Here is a 27,472-nt window from a genome sequence, read left to right on the forward strand (position 1 = left end):
AACGTGAAAAACGAATCTTGGTGATAACAAAACTGTAGCCTCAATTTGGTAATTTGGTAGGATATAAAGGCACGTACTGAACAAATGAAAGCTTGTTCACATCTGTGCGTTATGATAGCAGTACACGTTTTATGAAAAGATCGTCACTGTTGTTATTACCTTATCTTTGCAACAGATAGTCTATATACGATGCTTGTTGACGTATTTCTCTGCAGCACACTTCCCACACTTCATCGATAATCTTTGTCCGATGAATTGTCGCTATCTGTTACCCGATGATGCGTCCCGTGCGTAATCTCGGGCACGAGGTTTGACGTGAACGGTTAAGTGCCTTCTTTCAAAATGAGGTTATCTTGGGTTTCTTAAAAATTTATATCACAAAATTACTCCAAATGCCGAATTGCATCCAAACTTTCGACCGTTCCAGTAATGAAGATAAACAATGCTAGCACCAAAATCAAGATATTCTTTACCCAAACAAATATACTCATCCTAGTTGGTTGTGCATCGGTTGATGTTCCCTCAGAGGATGGGCACTCGCTCTCAGCCAGTCCCAGGATCAGTTCCAGGACCGGTGGAAATACCAAGGCCAGTGCCGTGGAGCACAATGCTCCAATCAGTGAGATTAGCGCTCCAACATTGAGAATACTCTCTGCGATGGCGACTGCAATGACGAAGAAAGTAAACGTTGTAATCAGTGTTGTCATAAGTGATTTTTTTTTCGCTACATACATGTGATCAGAACCATAAATGTTCTGAAGCCCAATTCCACCAGCACCGGATGGTCCTTTCCTAAGCTGACTTTCTTCAGCACCGTAGGTAGCATGATCTGTATGGCAATGAAGAACTGAAGTGCGTACCCGAGTAAAATTCCAAAGGAAACCATAACTTTCACACTCTGTGCGAGCACTTCATCCTGTGGTAAGTTGAGTGTCAAGCTACTCTTCACTCCGTCACCCCATTTGAGATAGCCAACGAAGCCCAGTCCGGTAAAGATGAACGTGACAATGCCCATCCCTACGTTGAGCACACCCAGAGGCCGCCCAAAGTCCTCGGGGTTCTTCATAGCATTCTGCAGTGGAAGCACCAGAGCGATTCCTTCGAAAGCGAAAATGGCAGTGCCAAAGTAGAGTGGTAACTGGCGCCAGCTAGAAAAATAGTCACGTTCGGTGATCGACGGAAGATCCTGGACGGCGTAGTACGCTGTGAGGCAAATACCAAGGACCATGCCGACGTTGGCCAGTGTCATACACCATGCGAGGTATTTGAAGTTGCGGATCAGTGCAGGCAACAGGATCGGCACCAGGATGATGAGCATGTGCAGCCGGATATCCAGGTGGATGCCGTAGAAGTCGTAGATCTGGAATGACCCAGGCGGTATTAGTTCTGTCAGTCAATCATAAGTTCATAAGAAATCTTACTTGTTTTAAATTATTACTGATGAATCCGAAGTACACCGTACAGAATCCAAACTGGGTAACGCAAATGAACACGTTGACGGCAAGTCGCATCGGTCGGCTCCATCGTCGAAACTTCACTGGGCCATGCTCGAAGCATAGTTCGACCGTTTCAGCAAAATCTGGATATTTGGTCGAATCGGGTAATTTGCATCTGATCTTCTTTGCAGCGTTCAGCTGAAAACGGATTGGGACACAAATTCAAAAATGATACTAATTGACAGAGGCCATCGTTTTTGTCTGGCGTTGTAAATAGCAGCCGCATGCATGGCATATCTCTGAGATACAATGTACGATTTGTTTACTTACCAGCTGATGTTGAATGTGGATGCACGCGATGCCGAGAAGGACCGTCAGTATCGGTGACACGATGATGCCTCCGTTGTAGAATGCTTGGCCCATAGCGTACAGGCCGGGACCGACGTTGCCTTTGAAGATGTGCATGATGGTCTCCAAATAGTTGGTGGGATGGGCGGTATCGATGCCATGTCCACCACCTCCACCGCCATCTGGCTGGGAGTCATTTGCTGCCTTGCCATCCGGTGGTGAGCCGTTGGCGCCGTGTTCGACGTCATTTAATTCGTACGCCTGGTTGACTTGACCTCTCGTGTGGACTCCGTTCTTTTGGCTGTTGGCCAAGCGGCTGACGACGGCTGTCTGCTGTGGTTCGGTAGGGACGGTCATTTTGTGTTACTGTTGGGAAATAGATGGAATTAATGTAGCTGACGTGGTAGGTGAGGGGGGTTTAGATTTTAATGTAAGGGCTGCTAAGATTTTTTTCTGGTTAAGTTTTTCATTTCAGAGGCTATGATAACCTTTTATTCAGAGCTCATTTTGACTTTTTTTTTCCTTGATTAGTTTGCCGTCGATCTTGTTTTCCGTGCTGAGCACTAATGCTACTGACGTCAGGGAGGCAGCTCCCACACCTGGACCCTACCTATCGACCCATCAACTTATGAACTGGGACCAACGGCTTTACTTCCCTTTCGAAGGAAGGCGTGATCATAGATGTTAGGCCTCAGAACATCCCGGTGGCGCCGACCTTTTGTGCTTTATGGAACTTAGTTTGACGAACGAAGTCATCGCTGAAAGAGAAGGCAATTACGAAGAACGAGTGCTAAGATTTAATCACAGACAAACAGACATAACACATTGAATATTTTTCAATGTAAAACATCGTCGCTAAAACATTACTGCCAGTATTCACTCGGCTGTCGACAAAAGCAGGCCACTCTCGATGTGTGCTACGCGATCGTCTGTTTTCTCGGCAGCAACCATTGTGTGGTCCTCCTCATTGTTCTTCATCAGCAGTTCTTTCGGTCGATGCGTCGTCGACTTTGGAAAGCAACCGTTTCGTGATGAGTGTGTGAGTGCTGACCACGTTTTGCGTCCATTGTTGCAATGGACGCGCTCTGACCCTCGTTGGCGTACAACAATTTGCCATACAATGAAACTACTGGAAGCGGCTCCAGTTCTGATGGAGGAGGCTTTTTGGATAACGGAAGATAAAGTGTTTATTGTGTTGTACCTTTTGACTATAGTTTTAAGATGTATTGTATAGTGACCAAGAATCCTCGGCTCTGTAAAGTTAATTCGGTTGAGCCTTATCAAATAAATTAATAAACAAAAAAAAAAACATTACCGCCATCTGTTGAGTACACTGTGGTGGGTAGTACGATGAAAAGGTGGCGGTAGTGTGTAAACGTCAAACGCAAAGAAATTGACTATGCGCGCCACAGATGGCGGTACTACCAACTACTTTACTTACTTACTTAAGGGTCCTGTGCACCACCAGCGGTGCAAAGAGCCAACGTGAAAGACTTCCATCCTGGGCGGCTGCTCGCTTTTGCCTTGACCTGGGCCCAGGTCAGATTCCTATCGACTTGCTTAATTTCCTTATTGAGGCTCCACCGCCATGAGCCCCTGGGTCTGCCTTTGCTGCGATGTCCTGCCGGATTCCAATCCAGCGCTTGCTTGCAGATTTCGTTTCCGCCCCTTCGAAGTGTGTGGCCGACCCACCTTCACTATCGCTCTCGAATTACTGTTGCTATCGGCTTCTGATGACATCGACGATGGAGCTCGGCATTCGAGATCCAGTTGTGAGGCCACCAGGCACGAATTATATACCGCAGGCATCGGTTGATTAAGACCTGCAGCTTTTGAGTGTTCTCCGCTGATACACACCACGTCTCGCTGGCGTATAACAACACAGATTTCACGTTCGAGTTGAAAATTCCGTTTTTTTCTGCGTTGACTTATCTGGTTGGATCTCCATACGTTTCGTAAACTCGCAAAGGCAGCCCTAGCCGTCTTGATTCGTGCACCTATGTCGCTCTTGGTCCCGCCGTCCAACGCTATTTGGCTGCCAAGATATTGGAAACTTTCGTCCTTCTCCACTGCTTGCCCCGCTACCGTAAAGTTGAAAGGGCTGCCCGTGTTGATATCCAACGATTTGGTCTTGCTGACGTTGATGGTGAGATCCGCCGCAGAGGAGCGTTCGGCTAGGTCATTGAGCTTACTCTGCATATCAGAGCGCCGTTGTGCTAGTAGAGCAACATCATCAGCCAAATCGAAGTCGTTGAGATGCTCCATGGTGATAGGCTGCCAAAGCAGCCCACGGTTCGGTACACGGTCAATTGCGCCTACTATGATCTCGTCGATTACGATGAGAAACAGTAGTGGTGATAGTATACATCCTTGTCTCACACCAGCGACTACCCGGATAGGGTCGGACAAGGCTCCGTTATGCAGAACTCTGCACGTGAAAGCCTGATACTGCGCTTCGATGATGTTGACGATTCTATCCAGGACTCCCTTGCGTCTCAGGGTGCCCCACAGATTCTCTTGAGTCGGTCGAATGCTTTTTCGTACTCAATGAATACCAAATAAAGGGACTCTTGGAATTCATTGACCTGCTCCCGGATGATGCGGAGCGTGACAATACGGTCCACACAAGATCTTCCGGCACGGAATCCTGCCTGCTGCCGCCGGAGAATAGCGTCGATCTTCTCATGTATCCGATTCAGGATAACTTTGCACAGAACTTTGAGAACAATACACAGTCAGATCCCCCTTCTTTGGGACCTTCACTAAGATGCTCTGCATCCAGTCGGCTGGAAAAATCGCGGTGTCCCAGATATTACAGAATAGTTAATGCAACATTTGTGCGGATAGCATGGGGTCAGCTTTGAGCATCTCTGCTGATATGCGATTGACCCCTGGAGCCTTGTTGGATTTCATGCTTCGGATAGCTGCTTCAATCTCCTTCAGTGATGGGATCTCGGAATTGACGCGAGTGATGCGCCGCACCCTAGGCGGATCATACGGAGATGTTGATGGCTGGTTGGCCGTCGAAACTTGAAGAAGTTGTTCGAAGTGCTCAAACCAGCGTTTCAGCTGGTCAGTGGGGTCGGTAAGCAATTGTCCAGTCGTGTCCTTCACTGGCATCCTCGGGTTCATCCTTGCTCCACTCAGGCGTCGTGAAATATCGTAGAGGAGGCGTATATCACCAGTGTTTGCGGCTTTCTCCCCTTCGTCGGCCAGGGAGTTCACTCACGCTCGCTTGTTCCAGCTGCAAGAGCGCTTGACTTCCTTCTCTAGAGCCGAGTACCGTTGACGGGCTTCGTTATTGGCTCCTCTGGTTCTCGCCCGCTCTATCGCGGCTTTTGCTTCTCTACGCTCCTCAATCTTCCGCCAGGTTTCATCTGTGATCCACTCTTTCCTCTGGGTGCGCAGCTCACCTAAGTTGTTCTCGCTTGTTTCTATAAAGGCATTCTTGATGGCCGTCTATTGTTCTTCTACGCTGCAACCTTCTGGAACGTCCGCAGCTCGAGTCTCAAGTTCTTCAACAAAAGACCTTTTTACCGCTGGATTTTCAAGTCAGCGTGTGTTGAACCGCCGCCCGAGTCTTTCCTCCCGTCGCTGGATCCGCACCATGCGTAGGCGGATTTCGCCGATTAAAAGGTGATGGTCAGACGCGATGTTGGCGCTGCGTTTATTCCGGACATCAAGAAGGCTCCGTCTCCATTTTCGGCTGATGCAGATGTGGTCAATCTGATTTTCGGTATGTCCATCGCGGGAAACCCACGTGACTTTGTGCACTGGCCGTTGGAGGAAGCCCCCGATCACCATGTCGTTATTGCCACAAAATTCTGCTCATTTCGCCGAGACCATGGCGTCCCATGACACGCTCATAGTCCGTGTTGTCGGAGCCGATCTTCGCATTGAAGTCGCCAGTGTAGATCTTGATGTCACCCTTTGGAACCTTATCCACGATGGCATTCAGTTGGCTGTAAAAATTCTCCTTGTCCTGTAGCTCGGCAGCATCGGTTGGCGCATAACATTGGATTATGGTAAGGTTACGAACCCGTGTTCTAAATCTGGCAACGATTATCCTCTCAATAACAGGCTCCCACTTGATGAATGCAGCACTTGCCTGGACGCTAAGTAGGAGACCAACTCCACGATGGCGGGGAGCGTTTTCATCTCGAATACCAAAGTATAGTAGTACCTGTCCCGACGGCAGTTTGTGTTCTCCAAAGTCCGGCGGAGTGAAGAGATAATACGAAGGTCGCCATGTTTCACGCACAGTCTGACGTTTGCTTACGGGTATATTTCATAGGAGGGAAGAGCTACAGAGTCGCCGTCAACGCCATTTATTCTATCAAAAAGCGGATAAGTGTGCAAGAAAACGGTTGACAAGTTGCAGGGGTGTATTTTACTTTTTACTTCTTTTCCTTCAGAATCAGATTATACTCTAGATTGTAAAATTCGATTCTGAAGGTAGAGGTACACTAAAGAAAAATGTCCGTTGAAACTGTACCGAATTCCGTAGATTTTGCCTACGGATCCGTATTTCCGCAAAAATTTATAAAATCCGTAGATCTACGGAGTTTTCAGTAAATCTGGCATCTCTGCGTGAGACCTAATGCAATTCAACTTAGGGAAATCGCTTTTCGCAGCACTCGGTGATAATTTTAATTATCATAGCAAAAGTTGCACATACGTGCATTTTTCAATAGAGACATTTAAAAAAAATGATAGTCTTAAAGTTACGTAGGAATATTTCTGATTGATTGGTGATAAAATTATTGAAATTGGTCCAGGGGCAGCTGAGTTATTAACGTTCAAAATCTTTCATAATTTTGTTCGGCGGTTCTGCGGTCAATTTGATAAACTAGTTTTACAGATCTTCTTTTTTTTAAAAATGGTTTCTAGTGTTCTTTAAAAGATAATTATGAAGTGTATTCAGCATTTGGGCCATCCATGGTCATAACCACAAATTGTTGTAACACTCGAGGTTGGGACTATGGGCGGAAATAGATTTCGGATCGGAAAAAGACCGGTTCGTTTTTAGAGATAAACAAAAACGCGTGTTTATTGTTCGGACTTGTTGATACAATGTTCTATGAAAAAGGAAGAGGAAGTAGTATCTGACCGAGGGGCGATCAAGTTCATAAATCAGCTGAATAAATACACAACAAAATACGTAAATGCGTACACGCTGAAACTAAAATACCATTATAAAAATACTCAAAAATACTTTGTACTTTGTAAAAATACATTTCATAATTAACTTAATGCACGTTAATACAAACGTACACAAAACTTAAAAATACATATGTACAAAAAATACAAAATACACCTTTTCAAGTCGGGTAGATGAATCGAAAATACTCAAGTTGACAGCCCCTCGTATCTGACAGTTAGGTTGTCAGCAGTGTTCACGAGCCGAGGGATAAGTCAGTTGTAAAAAATACCTGCACTAAACGTAAATTGCACTCTCATTACCCCTGCTCAATTTACGTCTGATGGATTCAGTTTTTCTCTTAGTCGACGAAACTGACCCACAGAGCGTTGCCAGATATACCGATTTATCGGTATTTATACCGATTTCCAAACTAGATACCGATACACAGATAAGTTTCTTCAGAATACCGATTTTTAAAATTTTATGCCGATTTATACCGTTTTTTCTAAATAATCAAAATTATTATTGCCTGCCCGCGCTTGAATTTCGGAGGAAATTCTTTTGAGAGACTTGTATCTTTTCGAATACCTCATATTGTTTGAGCCTTCAAAATTCTAAACAATCATCTCTAAAGATACCTTATGCTTGATACTGTTTCGACTAATGTTTGCATTTCCTCACCGTTTTTGGCTACCCATCAATCGACAAATAGTCGATGGCTCTTTCCGGTAACTCCGAGGGTAATTCCTAGGGAATCGAGAAATATTTTTTAAACCTTATTTAACTTTCGGAAAATTTTATTGATTTTTTATCTTCCTGAAGTTTCATCCAATTTCTCTGAAATTTGCTTCCACCTTACCTTGGAAGCTTCTTCAGCCTTCACTCGAATGATTCTTTCATCTTCTCCCGCCAGTTTTTTTTTTAACTTTTCCGGAGCTTCAAGAATGCTATCAGATTTTTATGGCGGATCCACTCTAGCTGCAGGCCCATTTAAGAAGTTCTGAAACTTCAAAAAAGTCCAGGCTTTTGTGTAAGTTTCGATAAATTAAAGACATTTTCATTAACTTCTGTTAAAATTCGAAAACCCAGAAATTTCAGAAAAGTCCAGTGAACTCCAGTGAACTTAAGAAAACATCATATATATTTTGGAAACTTCACAAGTCCGAAGAACTTCAGGGAAATTTAATGGTTTTCAGGAACTTTAGTGAAGCTCAGATAACATCAGGACGGATCAATTAATTTCAATGAAATTGCTGATATTATAAAGGAGTTCCGAGAAACTCAGGCAATTTCCGAAAACTTCAGCAATGTCCATGCAAATTTAGGAATTGTAAGGGAAATTACATGAACATAGATCATTGTAAGAACTTTTTATGGGAAGTTCTATGCTTTTTAATGGCAGTGTGGATAACTTTAAAAAATTAAAAAATCGGGAAGATCAGAGAACTTCAATGCTGATGTTACAATAAATTCAAGAAAATTGTGAGAGCACTTAAGAGATTTCGTAATCTTCAAGAAAGTCCAGAGACCTTCTAAGATGATTAGAGATATTCCGGTAGTCTTATTATAATCAGGGAAGTTCCAAGTGCTTCGAGGATGACCAGAGAACTCCAAAACAGCTCCTAATTTCAGGAAAATTAGAAGAATTTGTAAGAAATTTCGAGGAATTATGGAATATTCTTAAGTGCATTTGAGGAATGTTCCGAAAACTTCATGGAAATGAACATCAGGAATGTGTTCTAGATCATTAGAACATCCCCCAGGAATCTCTTTCTTCTGGAATTATGTCCTTGTTTCTTTCGACTATTCCGTAAGCGCTCTGGCTTCCGACTTTCTTCAGATGTTTCTTCCAATCTACCTTAGGAAGTTTCTGCCAGCGTCTCCAGAAAGTTTATTTTGTCTTCTCAAGGAAGTTCAATTAATTCTCCAAGAAATTTCTTTCGTCTTCTTCTGGAAGTTTGACCATAAGTCAAAGGTTTTTTGTTCGACTTCTATTGGAAGGTTTTTCCGAGCTTCTTCTGGCTTTCCCTGGAAATGACTACTTCTGGAAATTTACTTCCGAAGCTTTTCTGGCTTCCTTTGGATGTGACATCCGATTTTTTTTTTCGGAAAGTTTATTTAAATTTTCACCGCCAATTTCTCAATTCGTGTCTTGGAAGTTTCCCGAATGTTTTTCCAGCTTTTCTCGAACCTCATCCAGGAGAGCTTCTTTCGTCTTTCTCTCGATGTTTTTTCAGCTCCATTCAGAAGCTAATTCAAACATTCTCCGGAGTTTTCTCTTCCGGAATTTTTCGATCATAGTTCAAAAGCTAAAATTTTGCTTTGATCAACGGCTTTCTCAGTCTTAAAACAGTGCAACGACTATGATATAATCTGTCCGACATTTCGGCCATAGGTTGTGGCTTTTTTCAAGGGAAAATATTGTTTGTCGTTATTGTCAATAGCTTAGTCGTTGTTGTGGTTGATTTTCCATATTTTGGTGTCATTTAATGATATTTAATTGAAAAAAAAAACACTACTTGGTCATAACAGGTCATAACTTTGATCACCACTTGAAGACAACGATAATTTAAAAAATTAAAGTGTGTTTTATGACTGAGAAAGCCGTCAAACAAAGCAATTCCCCTCAAATCCAATCGTTAAAATTTTAACTTTCAAAAAGGGCAAAAATATAAAATTAAATAAATAGTAAATACCGATAAATACCTTTGATACCGATAAGATTTAAAACAATCTGGCATCACTGAGCCCCTTGGTAATTATGTCGGCTTACTGTTGCTCCGTTGACACGTACCGTAATTCAATCTGCCCCTGCTGAACCAAATCGCAGACGAACTGATGTTTAACATCGATGTGCTTAAGCCGACTTCTAGCCTTCGGCTAACAAACAATCCTTATTGTGCTTTGGTTATTCCATAGTATGGAACAGCAGTGGTTATTTTGTACCCCAGCTCTTCCATCAGCCGCTTAATCCACAATCCTTCGCATACAGCTGCACACAAGGCAACCAGTTCTGCCTCAGTCGACGACAGTGATACTGATTGCTGCTTTCGCGTGCACCAAACAACCGTACACCCAAACACCTTAAGAACATATCCGGTAACTGATCGTCGATCTACTACGTTGTTTGCCCAGTCAGCATCGCAGAATACTGCAAGCACAGGCGCCGCATTGTCAGCTTCAAACTTTAGCCCTATATCCAACGAGCCCTTAACATATCACAGTATGCGTTTCAAGTGAGCCCAATGCTCATCGGTTGGACAGCTTTGAGTGGTAAGTTTAACATACATTAAACAGCCCACCAACTCGCGGTACGACTTGGAAGTACGCTTCAATTCATCACCTTTCTGCAGTCGAAGACGGCACTCCATCGGAACAGAAATCGGCTTGCACTAAGACATGTTGAATCTTGCCAACAGGGTTCTCAAAATATCTGCGCTGGCTGATTCGCATGATTCTCTGATCGATGTCCCTCTCAATTTTCGTTCCAAGAAAACAGGGTACCTTCTTCAAATCCATCATTCGAAACTCCTTCGACAAACAGCTCTTGATGACCTTGATCTGACACGGATCATTCTTGCTACGCTGCAAACCGAGTTTTGTGAGGAAACTGTCAAACTTGTCATTCCAGACCTTTGAAGCCTGTTTGAGGCCATAAAGCGTCTTCTTTAAACGGCATACTAATCCTTCTCCTACTTCGTAGCCTTCCGGTTGCGACATCTAAATTTCCTCTGCAAGATCTCCATTGAGGAAAGCCGATTGAACATCCATTTGATGGATATGCATCCGTTCTTTGTTCGCCACAGCTAACAAGGCTCTCAGTGTGTCTACTCTAGCAACCGGGAAATAAGTTCCAGTGTAGTCGTAGCCGAGACGTTGCCTGAAACCGTAGATCGCATGCCGAAAACACGGGTTTACAGTTGTGTACGATAAAATAGCAGCACATGCTCATTTTCATACAAAATGGTCAACTTTGACATGATGTAACTTTGTTAACTTATGATCAATTGACCTGAAACGTTTGCCAAAGGACTACATATATGTTCAATTTTACGATAACAAAATATTAAATTTTTGGAAGCACCTGCCGCAAAGTGAGACAACAGGACAAATTGTTCAAAATAATAGCAGTACTAATAATTTTCATTTCAGCTTAATTTTGAGATTTTAAATTTTACATTTGTGGAATTCAGCCTTCTTTGCTCATTTATTGGAATATAAACAATGTATTAACTGTACACTCGATTATAGAATAACTTCTTTATTTCGGAACCTTCACACGTTACCCCGTTTCCTTTTACTTCCACTTGTCTCTCTCTAGATCACCAACGTATATATAAACATAAGGTCTACGTTACAATGTTCTATATTTCAGGTTAGGCGTATCGCCAGGGTAGTAATACTGCGGGTGCCACATCTCGTTTTTTGTCTAGAACGATAGTTTACTTACTCTGTTGTCATTTCGCCGATGACAAAATCTTTTAATTTGGAAGGTTGTTTCACTGCTCGCCGTACTCTGGAAGATTCAGAAGATATCACTTGACCACTGCCAACAGATGGAGCGATTGGAGGTGGTTCTGGGTCCGTTTGATCAGGATGCGCGATCAAAGCCGAATCCACGACTTGCTCAGCTTCCAGCAAGCGGTCTGCTACACGCCTTAGATGCACCACGTTTCGTTGGTAAACCTTTCCGGTTTCTTCACCGTCACACGCGATCCTTCTTTGCTCAACGCGACACACTCACTAGGATTGAAGTTAGGTGTGAGCTTATTCCCGGGAACCAATTTTTCCATTAGTACTGTATCACCCACTTTCAAGTCAGAGGCCTTAGCTTGTCGCTTCTCATTTTCTCTCTCCTCACCCCTCTTTTTCATATATTGATCCCTATCAACCACTTCATCTCTTGTTGGTGCTGCTGCGAAGTCCTCCAGCGATGGTATTTTAGACCTAATCGTTCTTCCATAACAAAGCTCAGTAGGCGTCTTCCCTGTCACCGAGTGAGGCGATGTGTAATACATCATAAGATAGTCTTGTAAGTCAGTTTTCCAGTCTCGCCCTAAAGCAAGACTGATTTGGAGACGCTTTGGTAACGAGCGATTTTGACGCTCAACAAGCCCATTCTCTTGTGGCCAATAGGGAGTGGAGTAATTCAGGAGGATTCCATTTCTTTTACAGTAGTCCTCAAACGTTGCGCTCACAAACTGCCTTGCGTTATCCAAAGTCACTGTAACAGGAAACCCAAGTCGCGTGAACATTTTATGCAAACGGGCAATAGTTTCATCAGCAGTTATGTGTTTCATAATCTCGACTTCCTTGTAACTGCTGTAATAGTCTATTACGACTAGGAGATATTCTCCACTGGGTAGCGGTTCAAGAAAGTCTAAAGCAACATCGATCCATGGTCTAACCGGTAACTCTCTACAGTGCATTGCTGGTTCTGGTCTGGCCGGAAGGGAAACCAATCTACAACCGTTGCACGCTGCAACATGTGCGGTTATTTCACGGTCCATGCCAGGCCACCAGACTCGATCTCGAAGCCTCCGCTTCATTATTGTCTCGCCGGGATGACCCTCGTGAGCCAAGGTCAACATTCTGCCTCGTAGTGCTTTAGGAACAATTAGTTTATTTCCTCGCACCACCATATCGCCAACCAATCCAAGCTCGTTACAAATGGTTTAACTCTATCACTGTCCCATTTTCCACGTCTAAGGCATTCCCTCTCAAGTTCAGTTGTATCAACCGCCGCCGACTCCAGGATAGCTAGTACCAGAAATTAATTATCACCGTCGAATTCTTGAGTAGAACTTATAGTTGCCAGACGTGAGAATGGATCGGCTATGTTACTGGCATCTTTACGATAACACACTCTGAAGGTGAAAGACTGTAGCAGTAAGACCCATCTTTCTATACGTGCGCATGGTCGAGAAGTTGGTGAAAATATGGCCTCCAACGGTTTGTGGTCCGTCTCTAGTTCGAACTTCCTACCCACTAGATATATGGAGAACCGTTCGACTGCACAAACGAGCGCAAGAGCTTTTTTTTCGGTTTGGCAGTACCGTTTTTCAGTTGAGGTTGAGATTTTGCTAGCGTAACAGATAATGCGGGGATCAGGACCATCCCGAGTATCGCCAAACTGTACTAATACAGCTCCAAGTCCTACAGGCGATGCATCCGCGATCACCCTAGTGCGAAGTGAATTGTCAAAATATTTCAATGTATGTATGCCAGATACCATCTCTTTTAGCTTCCGAAATGCGTCCTCGTGTTCCGATTGCCACTTGAAAGGAACTCCTTTATGAGTTAGTTCCCTCAATGATGTACAAACTGTAGTAAGATCAGGAAGGAATCTGCCTACATATGTTACTAGGCCCAAAAAACTTCTTAATTCCTCTGAAGACTGGGGGGCTCGAAATGTTTTAAGAGTGGCTACTTTATCTTCAGCCGGTCTGATACCATCAGCGGATAAATGGTGCCCAAGGAATTCCACTTCTCGGACCCGGAAGACGCACTTCTTATGATTCAGAAGTATATTTTTGCTTTTGAGTGTTTCCATCACCTCCTCCAAAGCACGGTCGTGTTCTTTCTCGGTCTTCCCGAAGATCAAAACATCGTCTATATAATTGACAACGTTATCACAATTGGAAAGAATCTGTTCCAGAACTTTCTGGAACATTTCCGGAGCACATGAGATACCAAACATCAACCGTTTATATTGAAACATTTCTTTGTGCGTGATGAAAGTCGTAATGTGACGTGAAGCCTCGTCCAACTCTAGGTGGTGAAATTGCTCCTTAATATCCAGTCTGCTAAAAACATGAGCGTTCTTTAGCAAGGGAAGGAAATCGTCAAAGGTTGGCATCAAGTGAGCTTCCCGTTTGATGGCCAAATTTGCTCGTCTCATATCCACACATAAGCGCAAATCACCGTCATCTTTCACAATGACAACTAACGGAGAGACCCACTGACTGAAATCGTGTACAGGTTCTATTATGTCTGCCGTCAACAAAGACTCCAACTTCTCCTCTATTTTGTCCAACAGAGCCAAAGGTGGACGTCGAGCATGCTGAGTTGCTGGAGTGACACTGTCATCGATGGAAATGTTCAGCTTGATGCCTTTCCTTTTTGGAAAGGGACGCTTCTGGTCCGATCGTAAACGGTAAATTTCTGGAGCGTGCATGCTTGGAAGCCCAACCAAGTTCCTTAGCTGTGGTCCTCCCAAGGAGTAGCTGCGTACCTCCTGCTATCACGTAAAAGGTGGCATCTGCTGTAACACATTGATCGCTTTCATTGATTATGATGTTACTCTCGAAAACTTGCTGAACAACCAAAGGCCTTGAACTCCTACCTGTTTGATCGGAATACGACCGTAGATTATTGACTTTTACTCCCTGAATTTTCATCTTCTCCCAGGTTATATCATCTAGAATGTTTTTCTGGCTACCAGAATCGATCAAAACCTGAACCAACACTCCTCCAATAGCAATCCCCAAAAAATCATCTCCCTCTTCAATAATGAAAATAAAACTGCTAATACTACCTTTCTCTTCCACCTTTTCGATTGCTCTGACATGTTGGAACCTGGGATATTTACGCTTCTGATCTGAAGCGTAAACGTGAAGAGTAGACGTTTACGCTTCTGGGAAAAAAATCGATGAATGACAGCGGACAGCGAAGTGACCCACCCTTCCACACCGGTCGCAGGACTTTGTTCTAGCTGGACAATTAGTATCGTTCGCGTAGTGGCCCTTTCGACCACATCTGGTACACCCTCCGGTCCTCGCTTCGGTCTGACCTAAATGACCGAAAAATTAAAGGTGATACATCAGATAACTAAAAAACAAATAAACAAACAAAAACACCCTTCAGTACCTTTTACTGAATTCTGAATTTTGTTTACCACCCCCGACGTTGATGGTTGGTTCGTGGTAGTCATCTGATTTGCCTGAAATTTAATCGCTTCGTAGGAGTTGACCATTTTGGTGACATCGTCCAAATTCTCTCTTTGTAACAACTTCTCACGCAACTCAGGAGGCGCCAATTGTATGACTTTATCTATCACACTGATTTCCTGAGCTTCTTGCTTACTACGCCCGAAGTTACACTTGCCAGCCAATTCCGTCGCTCGCAACACGAACTTATCGAGAGATTCATCTTTCTCCTTCGAGGTTAACGACCAAAACAGAAATCGTTGGTATGCTTCGTGTTGTTTTGGGGCAAAATATTCGTCCAGCTTAGTCATGGCCACTCTCAATGGATCAATATCATGCCGCTCATCCACAACAGCGGAGCAGGCTTCCAAATAGTACAGCCTCCTCGCGACAGTTGGTTTATACCTGAATTGACTGTTGCTTTGTGTGCTTTACTGCCGCTTGCTACCGTACGTTCAGATCTGAATTCGAAGTGTATTGGCAACAGCGCACGCACGAACGAATGAAAGCTGTATTAGAACAGTCGCATCTATACCCGCTTTGCTAAAATCATCGTGCTTGGAACGTAGTGAACCGAATGGGCTGTATTTATAAGCGCCCATTACACATGTCAATATATTGACAATAAATTGACATACTGACAATATTATTGAAAAGGTGATATTGATGATGATGATTGATGACAAGTATTGACGAAAAGCTGATTTTCATTTCACTTTGTCAATACTCAGAATATATTGACAAAAATAAACAGTCAATTCTATCAATATCATCAATATACGAATATTGACAACATCAATGGCAATACGTTTGAAGCCTTTTAACCTCAATGTATTAAAGTCAATATTACTTGTCTTAATTTCCCCACACACAAGAAACATGGATCAGCGCGTCAAAAGAGAAACGTCGTTACTGGACCTATGCACTGAAAAAAGTTTTCATATAGTTTCCATTGGGAACGCACATGATATTTTTCCAATAACAAAATTAATGTTTTTTATCTGAAATTCAAATAACGTTCATACGATCACATGAATTGTATATGACACATCACATAAACTTCATTGGACACATAAGGTTCATGTGATTTTGTGATGCGATTCCCAATTATGAGATCACATGAAAGTTAAGTGAAATTCTAATGGATATTTTCCATTGGAAATGTGATTTATTTTTTGAGTGTGGAAAATACTAACTACACACTGAATTCGGATAACCTGAGTCGGTAAAATTTTACCCGGTTTTTGAACTACTAAAAAGTCGGTAAAATTTCAAATTACCATCACTCGTAAGAAATCAATAAAATCGACTCATTATCATTGAACGGTTTTAAATAGGTCCGTACAATTTCGTAATAAATTTCAAAATTGTTGAATTGGTTGGTACTAGAAATACTCAGAGGAAGAGATGGGCGGAGAGAATGTTTTGAGCCAAATGAACTGTCAAAATCTGAGCCAATCGAACATTCCTATTAGAATTTTTCCGAGGATTTCTTATTCTTTCTAGAATAAATTTGAAAGTATTGCAATCGAACAGAAATTCAATCCCCTTTATGTTTTGTGTGCTTCTCAAATTCAACTAGGTTTTGGAACCAAAAACAATACAAAATGATCTTCATTGGTTAATGAATGGCACCAAGAAATGTGCAAAATATTGCGATGCAATCAATTATTATTTTGCATGTAAATCGAATCAAAAATAAAAGTCATTTGAAATGCTAGCTTCTAGCAAGGGTTGCAAGATAATTTAGGAACAAATTCTTGCTGCCGAATTGTATTTTGTTTTCTCCGTCTATCTCACCCTCTGAGTATTTCTAGTTGGTACTATCCTTTCAATCCACTGAAAGTTCCAATAAGAAACTGTCAATGTTTGTTAGAAGAGATGATTTCTCGAAGGTTCCGTCAACGCCAATATCAAATGTTGTAACTTTTTGACAGGACACAGAAAATACACAGGACAACATGATAACAAATTAATGGAATTGAATCAAATCGATTGTCGACTGCGTGGAATTACCACTCGTGTTGAATAACCCACGTTCATGGTATGCAGTTTCCCATAAATAAACTATTATGCTGATGTTTTGGTAAACATTCCTAAAGGAAAAACTTGCATATATTATTGAATTTGCGTTACGTGTAGGCATGTGAAACGCAGATAGTATTTATTTTATTTTAAAGTAAAAAAAAAAACAAAATTACATGATTATGCTTGTGATTTTGTAGAAAATGAACATCGATATAGACGAAGCCTGGGTAGTGATTGGCGACTGTAAAAGGATACTTTTTTATTTAGTTTGATATCCATTTTATATCACACACGAAGATTTAAACAAAATGCCAACACTGCATGCGTCAAGGTGCATTGTGAGTCAGTCGGTCTAAATGACGTACGTTCTCCCTCCTCTTGGGTAGGGGAAGAATATTGAGAAAGTGAAATGAAAATCAGTTTTCAACAATACTCGTCATCCAACCATCGTCATCAATATTATCTTTCAATAATATTGTCAGTATGTCAATTTATTGTCAATATATTGACCTGTGTAACAAACGCTTTAGTGTATTGTCATTAATGTTGTCAATATTTATATATTGATTATATTGTAAGAAAAATTGACAATACGATGTTTGTCAATATATTGACATATGTAATGGGCGCTATACAATTCTTTATGACCAGGTTCTCAATGTTTCTGTCGTCATAACAGCCTTCTTCTTCTTCTTCTATTCACCCTTTAGTGGCAAGTCCACTGTTGACGGACTACACTGCCAAGTTATGTCAAGTCGTGAAGTTTTTATTGGGCATCATTCGCCTCTTTCTCTGTTTTGACGTAAACGGTTTGTACCGTTTTTACAGGGTTTATTATGAAATGACAGTGCACCAATCATATGGACTGGTGTTTGTTTATGAATTTAGATTGAAAAAATAAAACCTTTATACGCTGTGTATCAAATTTGAATTCTGTTTATTTTAATGAATTTTGCTATTTCTCGGTATGTATTTGTTCCGGCGTTCTCAAGCAAGTCATCAGTGTTATTGTTAGCAAGCAAGCAGTTGAATTTATATCTATTTTCAATGTATTTAGTGCAAATAAAAAGGACGTGGTTGATATCTTCCTTGACCCCACATTCGTCACAATTTTCATTACTTATGAGTTTCCATTGGTAAAGTTTTTCTTTCGTCATCGTGTGAAATGTCCTTAGTCTTCCTATGTTAATGATTTCGTGTGTTTCCAGGCCTGTGTTGTAAAACCAGGGCTTAAGTGTAGGGATTGGATAAATTTTAAAGTGGCGAAGACCCTTGTCTTTAGACAATTCTGTGTATAGAGAAATCCATTCATTTAGTGATTCTCCTTTAGCTAAGTTAAATGCGTCTGTTAGTGGTATTTTGGAATAAATCGCATTTGTGCTAGTACAGCCTTTTTTCGAAAGTTTATCAGCTTTTTCATTTCCGATTATGCCCTTGTGTCCTGGAACCCATTGGAGGGATATTTGTTTCGTAGAGTTTTTTAGTTTGTTTAAAATTTCTGTAATTAGATAATTGTTTTTAATTTTCTTTGATTTTAACGATATAAGACCTGATTTTGAATCGGAACATATTACAAATAAGGTCTCTGGTTGAACATTAACTATATCAATCGCTATGTTAATTGCTGTAAGTTCCACGTTCATTATTGAGAGTTCACTGTTTACTTTGCAACTAATTGATTCTTTGTTTTCTAGCCATATACCTATACCGCATTTATTTGAAGTTTTCGAGCCATCTGTATAAATTTTTATATGGTTCTCATATGTATTTTGAATGAAATCATTTGTTAAAGATCTAATAGTATATTCATTCATATTTTGCTTTTTTAAATTTGGGATTTCTGTTACGATGGGTAGTTTTTCTATTTCTTCTATACATCTTTTAATTTCGTTTGATATAATTGAGCTACTTGTTTGTATGACTAAATAATTATTCTCAAATGTTATTTTTTCCAAAAAGGTGTATTTTTTAGGTAGATTGTCCATTTCTGTGAATTTGCTTAGGTTATTAATTATAGGTTTAATATGCGCAAAAATTTTAATTATTTCTTTTTTAGCTAACCAACCTGCTCTTTCCTTGATTGGCATTTCTCCTGCTTCTGCATATAGAACATTAATGGGTGTGGATTTAACTAGCCTTAGACTTGTTCTAATCCCTGCATTGTATGTAGAATTGAGCTTTTGCAGATTGGTTTTGGCAACACCACCGTAAATTGTTAGTCCGTAATCTATTTGAGAGCGTATAACTGCTTTATTGATTTTCAAAGCCGTTTGAGGATGTGCACCGTTCTTTTTTTTACATATTATTTTGAGTACATTTAATTTTTGTTTTGCTTTATTATTTATGTAATTTATATGCATTTTATGGGATAATTTTTGATCTATTACGTAGCCTAGATATTTATGTTGATTTACTTGTTTAATGTTATCATCACCTATTTTCACATTTATTATATCATCTTGTCTAGAAGTGAACAGAATTATTGCTGATTTTTCGGCGTTTATTTCGATCTTCAGGTCTTCTAATTTTTCTTTAATTCTTCCCAATGCTACCTTAGCTGTTAATTGCACCTCTTCTATAGTTTCACCTATTATTGTTATTGCAAAATCATCTGCAAATTGTTCTAGTATAACTTTTTCTGTATTAATTTCGTGTAACAAACTGGTATATAAATTAAAAAGCAGCGGAGATAGAGGGCAACCTTGTGGCAGCCCTCTATTCGTTGGTTTTGTTAATTTTTCCTGAATTGTTTCCAAAATAACATTTCTTTTAGAGAGATATGTTTTAAGCCATTTTAGAATTTTATTTGGTACCGCGAAATTATCAAGTTGCTTAAGTAATATTATTATGTCGACAGAGTCGAATGCTTTAGTAAGGTCTAGAAATATTGTTGATACTACCATTTTATTGCGTTGGGCTTCAACTATTGTTGAAACCAAGTAGTTAATACAATCTATTGTTGACGAATCTTCTTTGAAACCAAATGATAGTGGAGGAATTAAATTGTTCTCTAGGCTGAAAGTGGTCAAGCGTTTTTTGACTTCGCAATTAATAATTTTAAGGTTAATATTAATAAGTGCAATGGGTCGATATGATTTTGGGTTCGATTTATCTTTAGATGGTTTTAATATAGGAACTATTTTAATGTTTAACCATTGTTCTGGTATGTTTCCTTTTTCCCAAATTTCATTAGTTAATTCTAGTATTTTCACAAGCAGTTCGGTTTTAATTCTTTTAAGGAAAAAATACGACAGTCTATTTTGGCCAGCTGCAGAAGTGTCTTTTCTGTTATTAATTGTTTTAATCATCTGCGTTTTGCTAAGTTCCTTACAAAATCTGTTTTCGTCTGCTGTACTATTTTTAAATTCTATTTCCTCGTTAATTTCTTTTTTAAAGTTTAATTCCAAAAAATCTTTTGCTAGTTCGTTGTTTGAAATTATTTCAGAATTATTTTTATTTTTAAAATTACCAGATATGCATTTAACTATTTCCCACATTCTGTTAACATTAGTGTCCTCGTTAATTTCTTCCAGCATGTCTTGTCTGTATTTATTAACTTCTTTTTTCAATTCTGTTATGAACTCTCTCTCTGCCTTTTTGAATTTCTGTTTGTTCTCTAATGTTAAATTTTTCCGGAATGTTATGTGTTTTTTATTTTTCTCTTCGTATAATTTTTTGATATTTTCTGTCCAGTATGGCTTGATCTTTTTCTTGCTATTTGGATGGATTAGGTAAGATGCTTTATCTAGTGCTTTTTCGATTTTTTCCTCTAAACTTCTAACATCTGTTATTTCGCTTGGATCTATTTCATTTAGAAATTCTATTGCTTTTTCCTTGCTTATGATTGTACGTGGTAAGTTATCAGAGAATTTATTATAATTTTGAATTTTACATTCTATTAGTTTGTGATCTGAACCTAAATTTTCATCACTTGTTTCCCAGCTGACTTTAGATGCCAAATCTACCGTCGTCAGAGTTAAGTCTATTGCTGATGGACTTTGATTGATATCTTCCCATCTAGTTGGAACCCCGGTGTTGTGAAAAATGACGTCATAGTTTTCTAATAGGTCACTCACTAGATCTCCTCTGCGATCAGCTTTTATAGCAATATTATCCCATATCGGGTGATGTGCATTGAGATCACCGCCTAACATTATTGGTATGTTACTATGTTGAATAAACTTGAATAAATTTTCTAGTGGGGTTTTTAAATCTTCTATTGTAGTATCTGGAGGAATGTACATGGAAATAAAAATAGTTGGATTTTTAATATTTTTAATTTTAACTGCTACTAGTTCAAGATCGACATTAGGAATTGTAATTTCTTCTGCTTGTAAAGTCGGATGTGTAAGTATGCCTGATCCGCCATAGCCATCAGGTCTACATTTCTTAAAAAAAGAATAGTTTAAGAATTTATATTTTTCTGTTTCTTTTATCCAGATTTCTTGGATTAAAAAAATGTGTATGTTTTTAGTTGTTAAATATGTTTTAAGACTTTCTCGTTTTTGTAATGGTCTAAGACTGTGTATGTTAAGTTGTGAAATATTTAGACTTTCAGTGAAGATGTCCATTATTGTAGAAAAGTTTAACTATTTTTTATGTGGATTTATTGCTTCAATTTTTTCAATTATGTTTTTAATCATTGTGCCAATTTCGATTAAAAGAAGGTCCGAGCTCGGATCAGAGTCGGTTTTACCTTCCACGTTGTGCTGTAGAAGTGTTGTAAAAAAGTTGTGTAGTTGTTTTGACATTGTCTGAATTCGCTCTGCTTCGGATACTGCATGTGGGTTGTTTGTTATTACAGTTACCTGTTCAGGGATGTGTTCCTCTTGAGGGAACATGTTTTTAACAATGGTTGGTTTTGGCTTTGGTTTCATCAGTCTTTCGACTACTTTGCTGTAGTCGATTTTTCCAGTGGTTTCTACCTCTTGTCTGAATCCTGGGTTTGGTCTATTTGGACGTTCCAGTCTTGGGAATTCATCGATAGACTCCAGAATAGCATACCTGTTTTGTGTTTTCGGATAGAGCTCTGCTGCCTCTGTGAAAGTCATTTTGTTTAACATCATAGCTGCGTTGATATGTTCTCTTCTCTTACGTTCTGGACAGTCTTTATCGGTGGGTAGATGTTTGTTTCCACAGTTCTTGCATTTCACTGGGTTTCTTTCGTCGCATCCTTGGTGTTCTTCGGAGATATATTTCCCGCATCTTAGGCATGTTTCCTTGCTTTTGCACGCTGCAGCCTTGTGTCCAAGTCTCCAGCACTTGTTACAGATTCTCACAGGGTAGATGTATATTTCCGGTTTACAGTATACTCCGTAGATCTGTACCACTCTCGGTAGTTCCGGGCCTTCTACGGTAATTTTAACCGTCCTTGTGTTGATCAGTTCGTTGTCCTTTTTCCTCTTAATTCGTTCAACACCTGTGATTTTTTTACTGCAGATTGCATTCAATCGAATTTCTCTTTCGGTGAACGATGGAGGAATGTCTTTGATGACACCTGTCGTTTCGGTTAGCATTTTCGGAATGTACGCCTTGTAGTTGTTGTTTTTCAGGAGTGATGCCGCGTTGAGAATTTTCTCTGTATCCTGTGGTTTTTTGTAGGTCATTTTGTATCGATATTGTCCTGCTCTTTTGAGCTCCGTGAATTGGTCCAATTGTGAATCATGTAGGAATTTTCCTACTTCCATGAGATACCGATGGTTGTGTTAGTGTGTTTGATGATGATTTTGTTTGTAGTGTAAAAGTGTTAGCTGTAGCTTGTGTTAGTGTGCTTTTAGACTTGTTTGATCTTGTTCGTTTCTTATCGCTTTCTTTTGTGTCTTTTTCTTCTCGTCTTTTCTTGTTCTGTTGAGACTGGTCTATCATGTCATCCTCCGGAAAGCCCCGGAAGTCGTCATCGTTGTCCATGTCTTCATCCGATGTAGGGGGTAATGGATATTCAACCATGTCCTTACCTTTATCTGGCGGCTCAGGCTGCCTGTTACTGTCCGATAGATCCATGCTTGTTAATCAAGCATAGATTACCGCTTACCACTATCTGTACACTTAACCTAACTAAACTTAATATAACCTAAACAAATACACCGATTTTTTTTCTCTTCACTTAGATAATTAATAAAAGTAAAACAAATAAAGGTTCTTTCTCAATCTATTTAAATGAAATCACTGTAATCCACTTAAACACCGTAAAAACTTAAAAATGGCTTCCAATTTCACGCGGTTTTCCGAAGAGAACTTCACTACACTTGACTGGTAGGCAGTTTTGTGGTTCGCTCTAGTCAGCGGTCAACGGGTGAATGTCATAACAGCCTTCACAAATCGACGACATCCCTCAGCTTACCCAAGTGGCTGTCACGAAAAGGCTGTCACGAGACATTATATACAATTGATATACGGCAGTGGAGTATGGAAGAAACCCAGAAGAATGATCCCGAACAGATATGTCGGCCCGATGTCGGATCAATTTAAGGTCAATTTATGGTCGACGTTGGCCAAATGTCGGGTCGATGTCGGGTCAATTTTGCGTTTATGTCGGGTCAATGTCGGGCCAACATCGGGTTGGGGTTTGGTAGAAGTCAGGTTGGTGTCGGGTAGGCTTATATTTTTCGCCGAAGACCGCGCGTTTTTAAAAAAAAATATCGGATGAAAATTTTGCAATGGGCAGCACGAACGTGATAGCAACACCGAACGAGCTCCGGCGCCACACTGGTAGTGTAGTAGCAGTCTTACGACAGCAGCAACGAATCGGCAGTTCGACGGACTGCTTGTTGTATGTACGAGGAACGTTACGAATGATAGCCGAACGAACAAAATACATGACTGAGAACGAGCTGTCGTGTACTGCACAAGACGGCAACGTTGCATGTCGTATAACAGCCTCACTGTGGGCTGTCGCTTATAGCTCAATCTCAAGGCTGTCGTAGGGAAAAGAAAGCGACAGCCGTTGGAATACTGTCATGAGGCGGTACTTTTGGTATGCCTGCCAGGGAGACTGCTGAACACATCTTGAACGTCTGGTCCAGCGCGAGCCAGGGTAGTAATACCAACAATCAATACGAAACCAACGTTTTTAAATTGGCTCACCACTTTAGTAGCCTATTGGTCCCAAGCAAACGATTAACGTACCCTATTCTAGTTGAAATTCTATTACTACACTATGTTTGTTTTGATTCGCTATGAAAGTTTGACAGATAACATCAGGGGTGTGTGGATTCATGCAGAACATGCAGGGGTGAGTGAAATAGCTTGGGACTGCTTGGGACCGTTGTTCTGGTACTGAGTGAGCCAGAAATAATAATGATTTTCTTCGGGACCCAGGTGTCTTAGAGTTACCTCTATGGTAATACTGCGGGTGCCACAACATTTATCAAAATTTTAACAACCCCCACCCAATTAACAAATGTACATAATAGTTTAAAATGTTTAAAATATTTGCAGCACGTAATAAAGACTAATAAATACTTGTGTGGATTGCTTCATGTGGGCTATGACGGAACTTTTTTAGGAACTTTCCAGTTGCTAAGAAGTTTCGCAGGGAACTTTTAAGATACTTTAAAGTTGCAAAGAAGTTCCGCTGGGAACTTGTTCGGAACTTTGTTGTGGCCATGTTTTAAGCCTTGCCTAAAGTTCCTAAGAAGTGCTTAGGGATGCTTTTTGTAACTTTTTTTGAACTTCAAGTTGCTAGGAGTACGCATCGAAAATTTATGAAACTTGAAAGCGGGTTTTATCGTTGAATGTGGAACTTTTGGTTGCTCGTGAAGAAAGTTCTGTTGGAACTTTATTTGAACTTTATGGAACTTGAAAGTTCTGTCGGAACTTTATTTGAACTTTATGGAACTCGAAAGTTCTGTCGGAACTTTATGTGAACTGTTGAAAATCTCTTGTAATTTTTAGGTCCACAAAAATAAACAAATGCAGCAAAAGCAGCGTAATATCAATTATCAATAATTTTGACACGATTGAAGTGCATCCACTTTGATGCGATCAAAATTATTTTTTTGCTGTGTAGGTAGTAAAAGTAAGTAAAAAGTACGAATCTATTTCGGTGCAGATAACAACGAATGGATTTGTATAGCAAACGAATTTATGGTTGACACTAATCACATACAAAAAAATCTGCGTAATTGGTTGAAGGACAGCCGAGAGATAGCGGTGGGTGGACGGTACCACCCACTACATAAATGGAGGGATTAGAGTAAGTGCGAAATCAAGGAAATTTCCAACCCGCAAGCTCCTCGATCGTATTGGAAGTTAAATTTACAGCCCCCAGTTTGGTATTGCACGATTCATCTAATCACAGACACACGGACGATACTCTTTAAATAAATTTTCCGTCATGGAAGTCACTAACGACGTCTCACGAGCTATTCGCGCAAAAAATCTTGCTTGCCAAGTCTCAATGTTACAAACAAGTTCGATAGATTGTAAAGAAACGTCAAAGTGATTCGATGCCAGCGCTGTGGTGGGAGATTCGCGCAACTAATAATATTTAAATCAAACGTTAGATGCGTGTACGACGAGTTTGTCTGTGATCGAATACTTCACTCCCGGCAACAGTCTCATTCTTGGAATTGCTCCAAGAGAACTGCAAATTTTGCTCTCATTTCATTGAACCCGCTTCTCGGGGGAACATCCAAAATCAGCTCGAAGAAGTGATTCATTCGTCTAATTTATTTAAACAAGAAAGTTCTTCCTGTTTCCAAATTCAAACAAATTAGGATGTCGTGCAGCTGAATGATTGCAATTCGGCGGGTTCGCTGTCATGGAATATTGAAGTGTGAACGTCGTCGTCATATAAATAGATATTACAGTGCCCGGTGAAGACCGCTGCGCGCGTGGTATGTGTTGATTGCTTGCCGGTGCCGTTTTACTGCGTTGCATGACGCGAATGAAGAGAACACAACAAACATCTCGATAAATGAGCAACGGAGTTGTGTGGAGCATGTGGAGAGCATCCGCGGCTAAAGATTGCACAAACGTTGCTGTAGTTCGGTTGATCCGCCTGTGTTGATTCAATGTGGTAAACCGGTTTTTTATTATTCGGTCGAACATCGACTGCAAATTTTAGCTGATCATGCACACGTGTTTTGGACATAGGGCTTGGATTTAATTTTGGGCCTACTAAGGCTGTGTTCCATTTGGTGCATGGAAAATTTTCAAATAAACCTGCTATTGGCTAATCAAAGCAAAGCCAAAACAAGTTATGCGACACCTTGTTATAAGATCCGCAATTTCAAAAATGATGATGTAGGGGAAATGGCTTCAATGTTGGCCTATGAATCTAAGATTAGGCCCATCGCTATTTATCAATTTTATTATTGGGACGGTACTAATGGATATTTTTGGTATCTATTGAAAATTTAGTCGATTGCTGAATTTATCTATGGGCCCAAATTAGGGCCGACATTACATCCATTTCCCCTACTTAAAAAATGTCATGCAATTTGACAGATATTAAAACGTCATTACCATTTTCACCGACTCGCCATCTGTGAGTCAATCGTCACTTTGATTCTTCAATTGTATCAGACTTATTTCTGACAGACCAGGAATCAATTTTGACCAACACCTTCTCGAAAATCGGAAGATCAATAACAGAATTCAATTGTTATCTTGATCCGATAGGCCGAAGTGAATTCAATGGCGTTTCAATGCGTTAGGCCGAGTTCGGGGTCAAGAAACAGAGTTACATTTTAACAATATTTTAACATTTTGTCACGAGAAACGCTCCTATAGTTGCGGTACATTAGAAGCGTTAGGTTCCTACAGTTGTGTATTGATTCTCCATGTACTACTATAAAAACCTAACGCTTGATTCGATCCGAGCACTTCTTTTGATTTTGAGAATTATCGGTGCAAACGCGTTCTAATTACATCACTTTTGAACTAAAGTATCGTACCAAACGCATAATTAACTACCCAAGCAGCACACTTCCATCAAAATAAGTTGCTGCAACTTGATTGTGACAGGAATAAGTTTCAAACAAGTAACCACCACTGTTCAGTAACAAGTGTGCTGCTAGGGTTGCTAACGCCAAAATCATGGATTTATTTGATGTTTTCTGCTCGATAGGCCCAAAATGGGCGATTAGGCCGAAGTTGTTCTCTACCCTAACGATTCCATAAAATCGTGTTGCGTTAATCCAATGGTCACTGCCATTCACTTGTGAAACTATGATCATGCTCATTTTTGAGCAGTATAGTAAGCAGACGTCGTTGATTGGTTGGCATTATTGTCAATAAAGACATCGTAGAACACCTATTACTCACCTATCTATGTAGCTAGCTATCGATGCCAAGAACTTATCTCCGCGGTTTGAGTAAGGCTTACAGCTTTATCTCACGTTCGTTCACAACTAACAACGTTTAAGGCCTTGCCGGGCACCCGCAATATGATATAAATTATAACGAGATACTCCATAAACCGTTTACAAAACAAAGCTTTCTGGGCTAATATTTACGATCGCAAACACTTGCACTCGGAATTGCACCGTTTTCCGCTACCACAGCCGGAGAAAGTGTCACGCATGGCTTGGAGCGTTTCGAATGTGGACGGCGACGACGATCGTGTAGAACCACCCGATCTATCC

General features: G+C 40.5%; 1 protein-coding gene across 1 annotated transcript; it reads right to left on the reverse strand.

The window, feature by feature from the left end:
- Positions 1-358: 358 nt before the first annotated feature.
- LOC135711512 (proton-coupled amino acid transporter-like protein CG1139) lies at positions 359-27,472 on the reverse strand. The gene is made up of 5 exons (XM_065234380.1): positions 27,153-27,472; positions 1,767-2,150; positions 1,422-1,634; positions 733-1,360; positions 359-664 (listed from the first exon to the last, which is right to left on the reverse strand). Exons 2-5 carry the CDS (start codon positions 2,139-2,141, stop codon positions 384-386), a joined length of 1,497 nt encoding a protein of 498 aa, XP_065090452.1. The 5' UTR covers positions 2,142-2,150; positions 27,153-27,472; the 3' UTR covers positions 359-383.

This window comes from Ochlerotatus camptorhynchus, unplaced genomic scaffold, assembly GCF_037179485.1.
Source record: "Ochlerotatus camptorhynchus isolate MF236.1 unplaced genomic scaffold, CSIRO-AGI_Acam_v1.1 ptg000433l, whole genome shotgun sequence".
NCBI lineage: Eukaryota > Metazoa > Arthropoda > Insecta > Diptera > Culicidae > Ochlerotatus > Ochlerotatus camptorhynchus.

Coding starts and splice junctions, on each gene's coding strand:
- LOC135711512 (XM_065234380.1), bottom strand. CDS start 2,141: ATGACCGTCCCTACCGAACCACAGCAGACAGCCGTCGTCAGCCGCTTG. Junction 1,635..1,766: donor TCCACATTCAACATCAGCTG/GTAAGTAAACAA, acceptor ATCCGTTTTCAG/CTGAACGCTGCAAAGAAGAT. Junction 665..732: donor ATTTATGGTTCTGATCACAT/GTATGTAGCGAA, acceptor TCGTCATTGCAG/TCGCCATCGCAGAGAGTATT.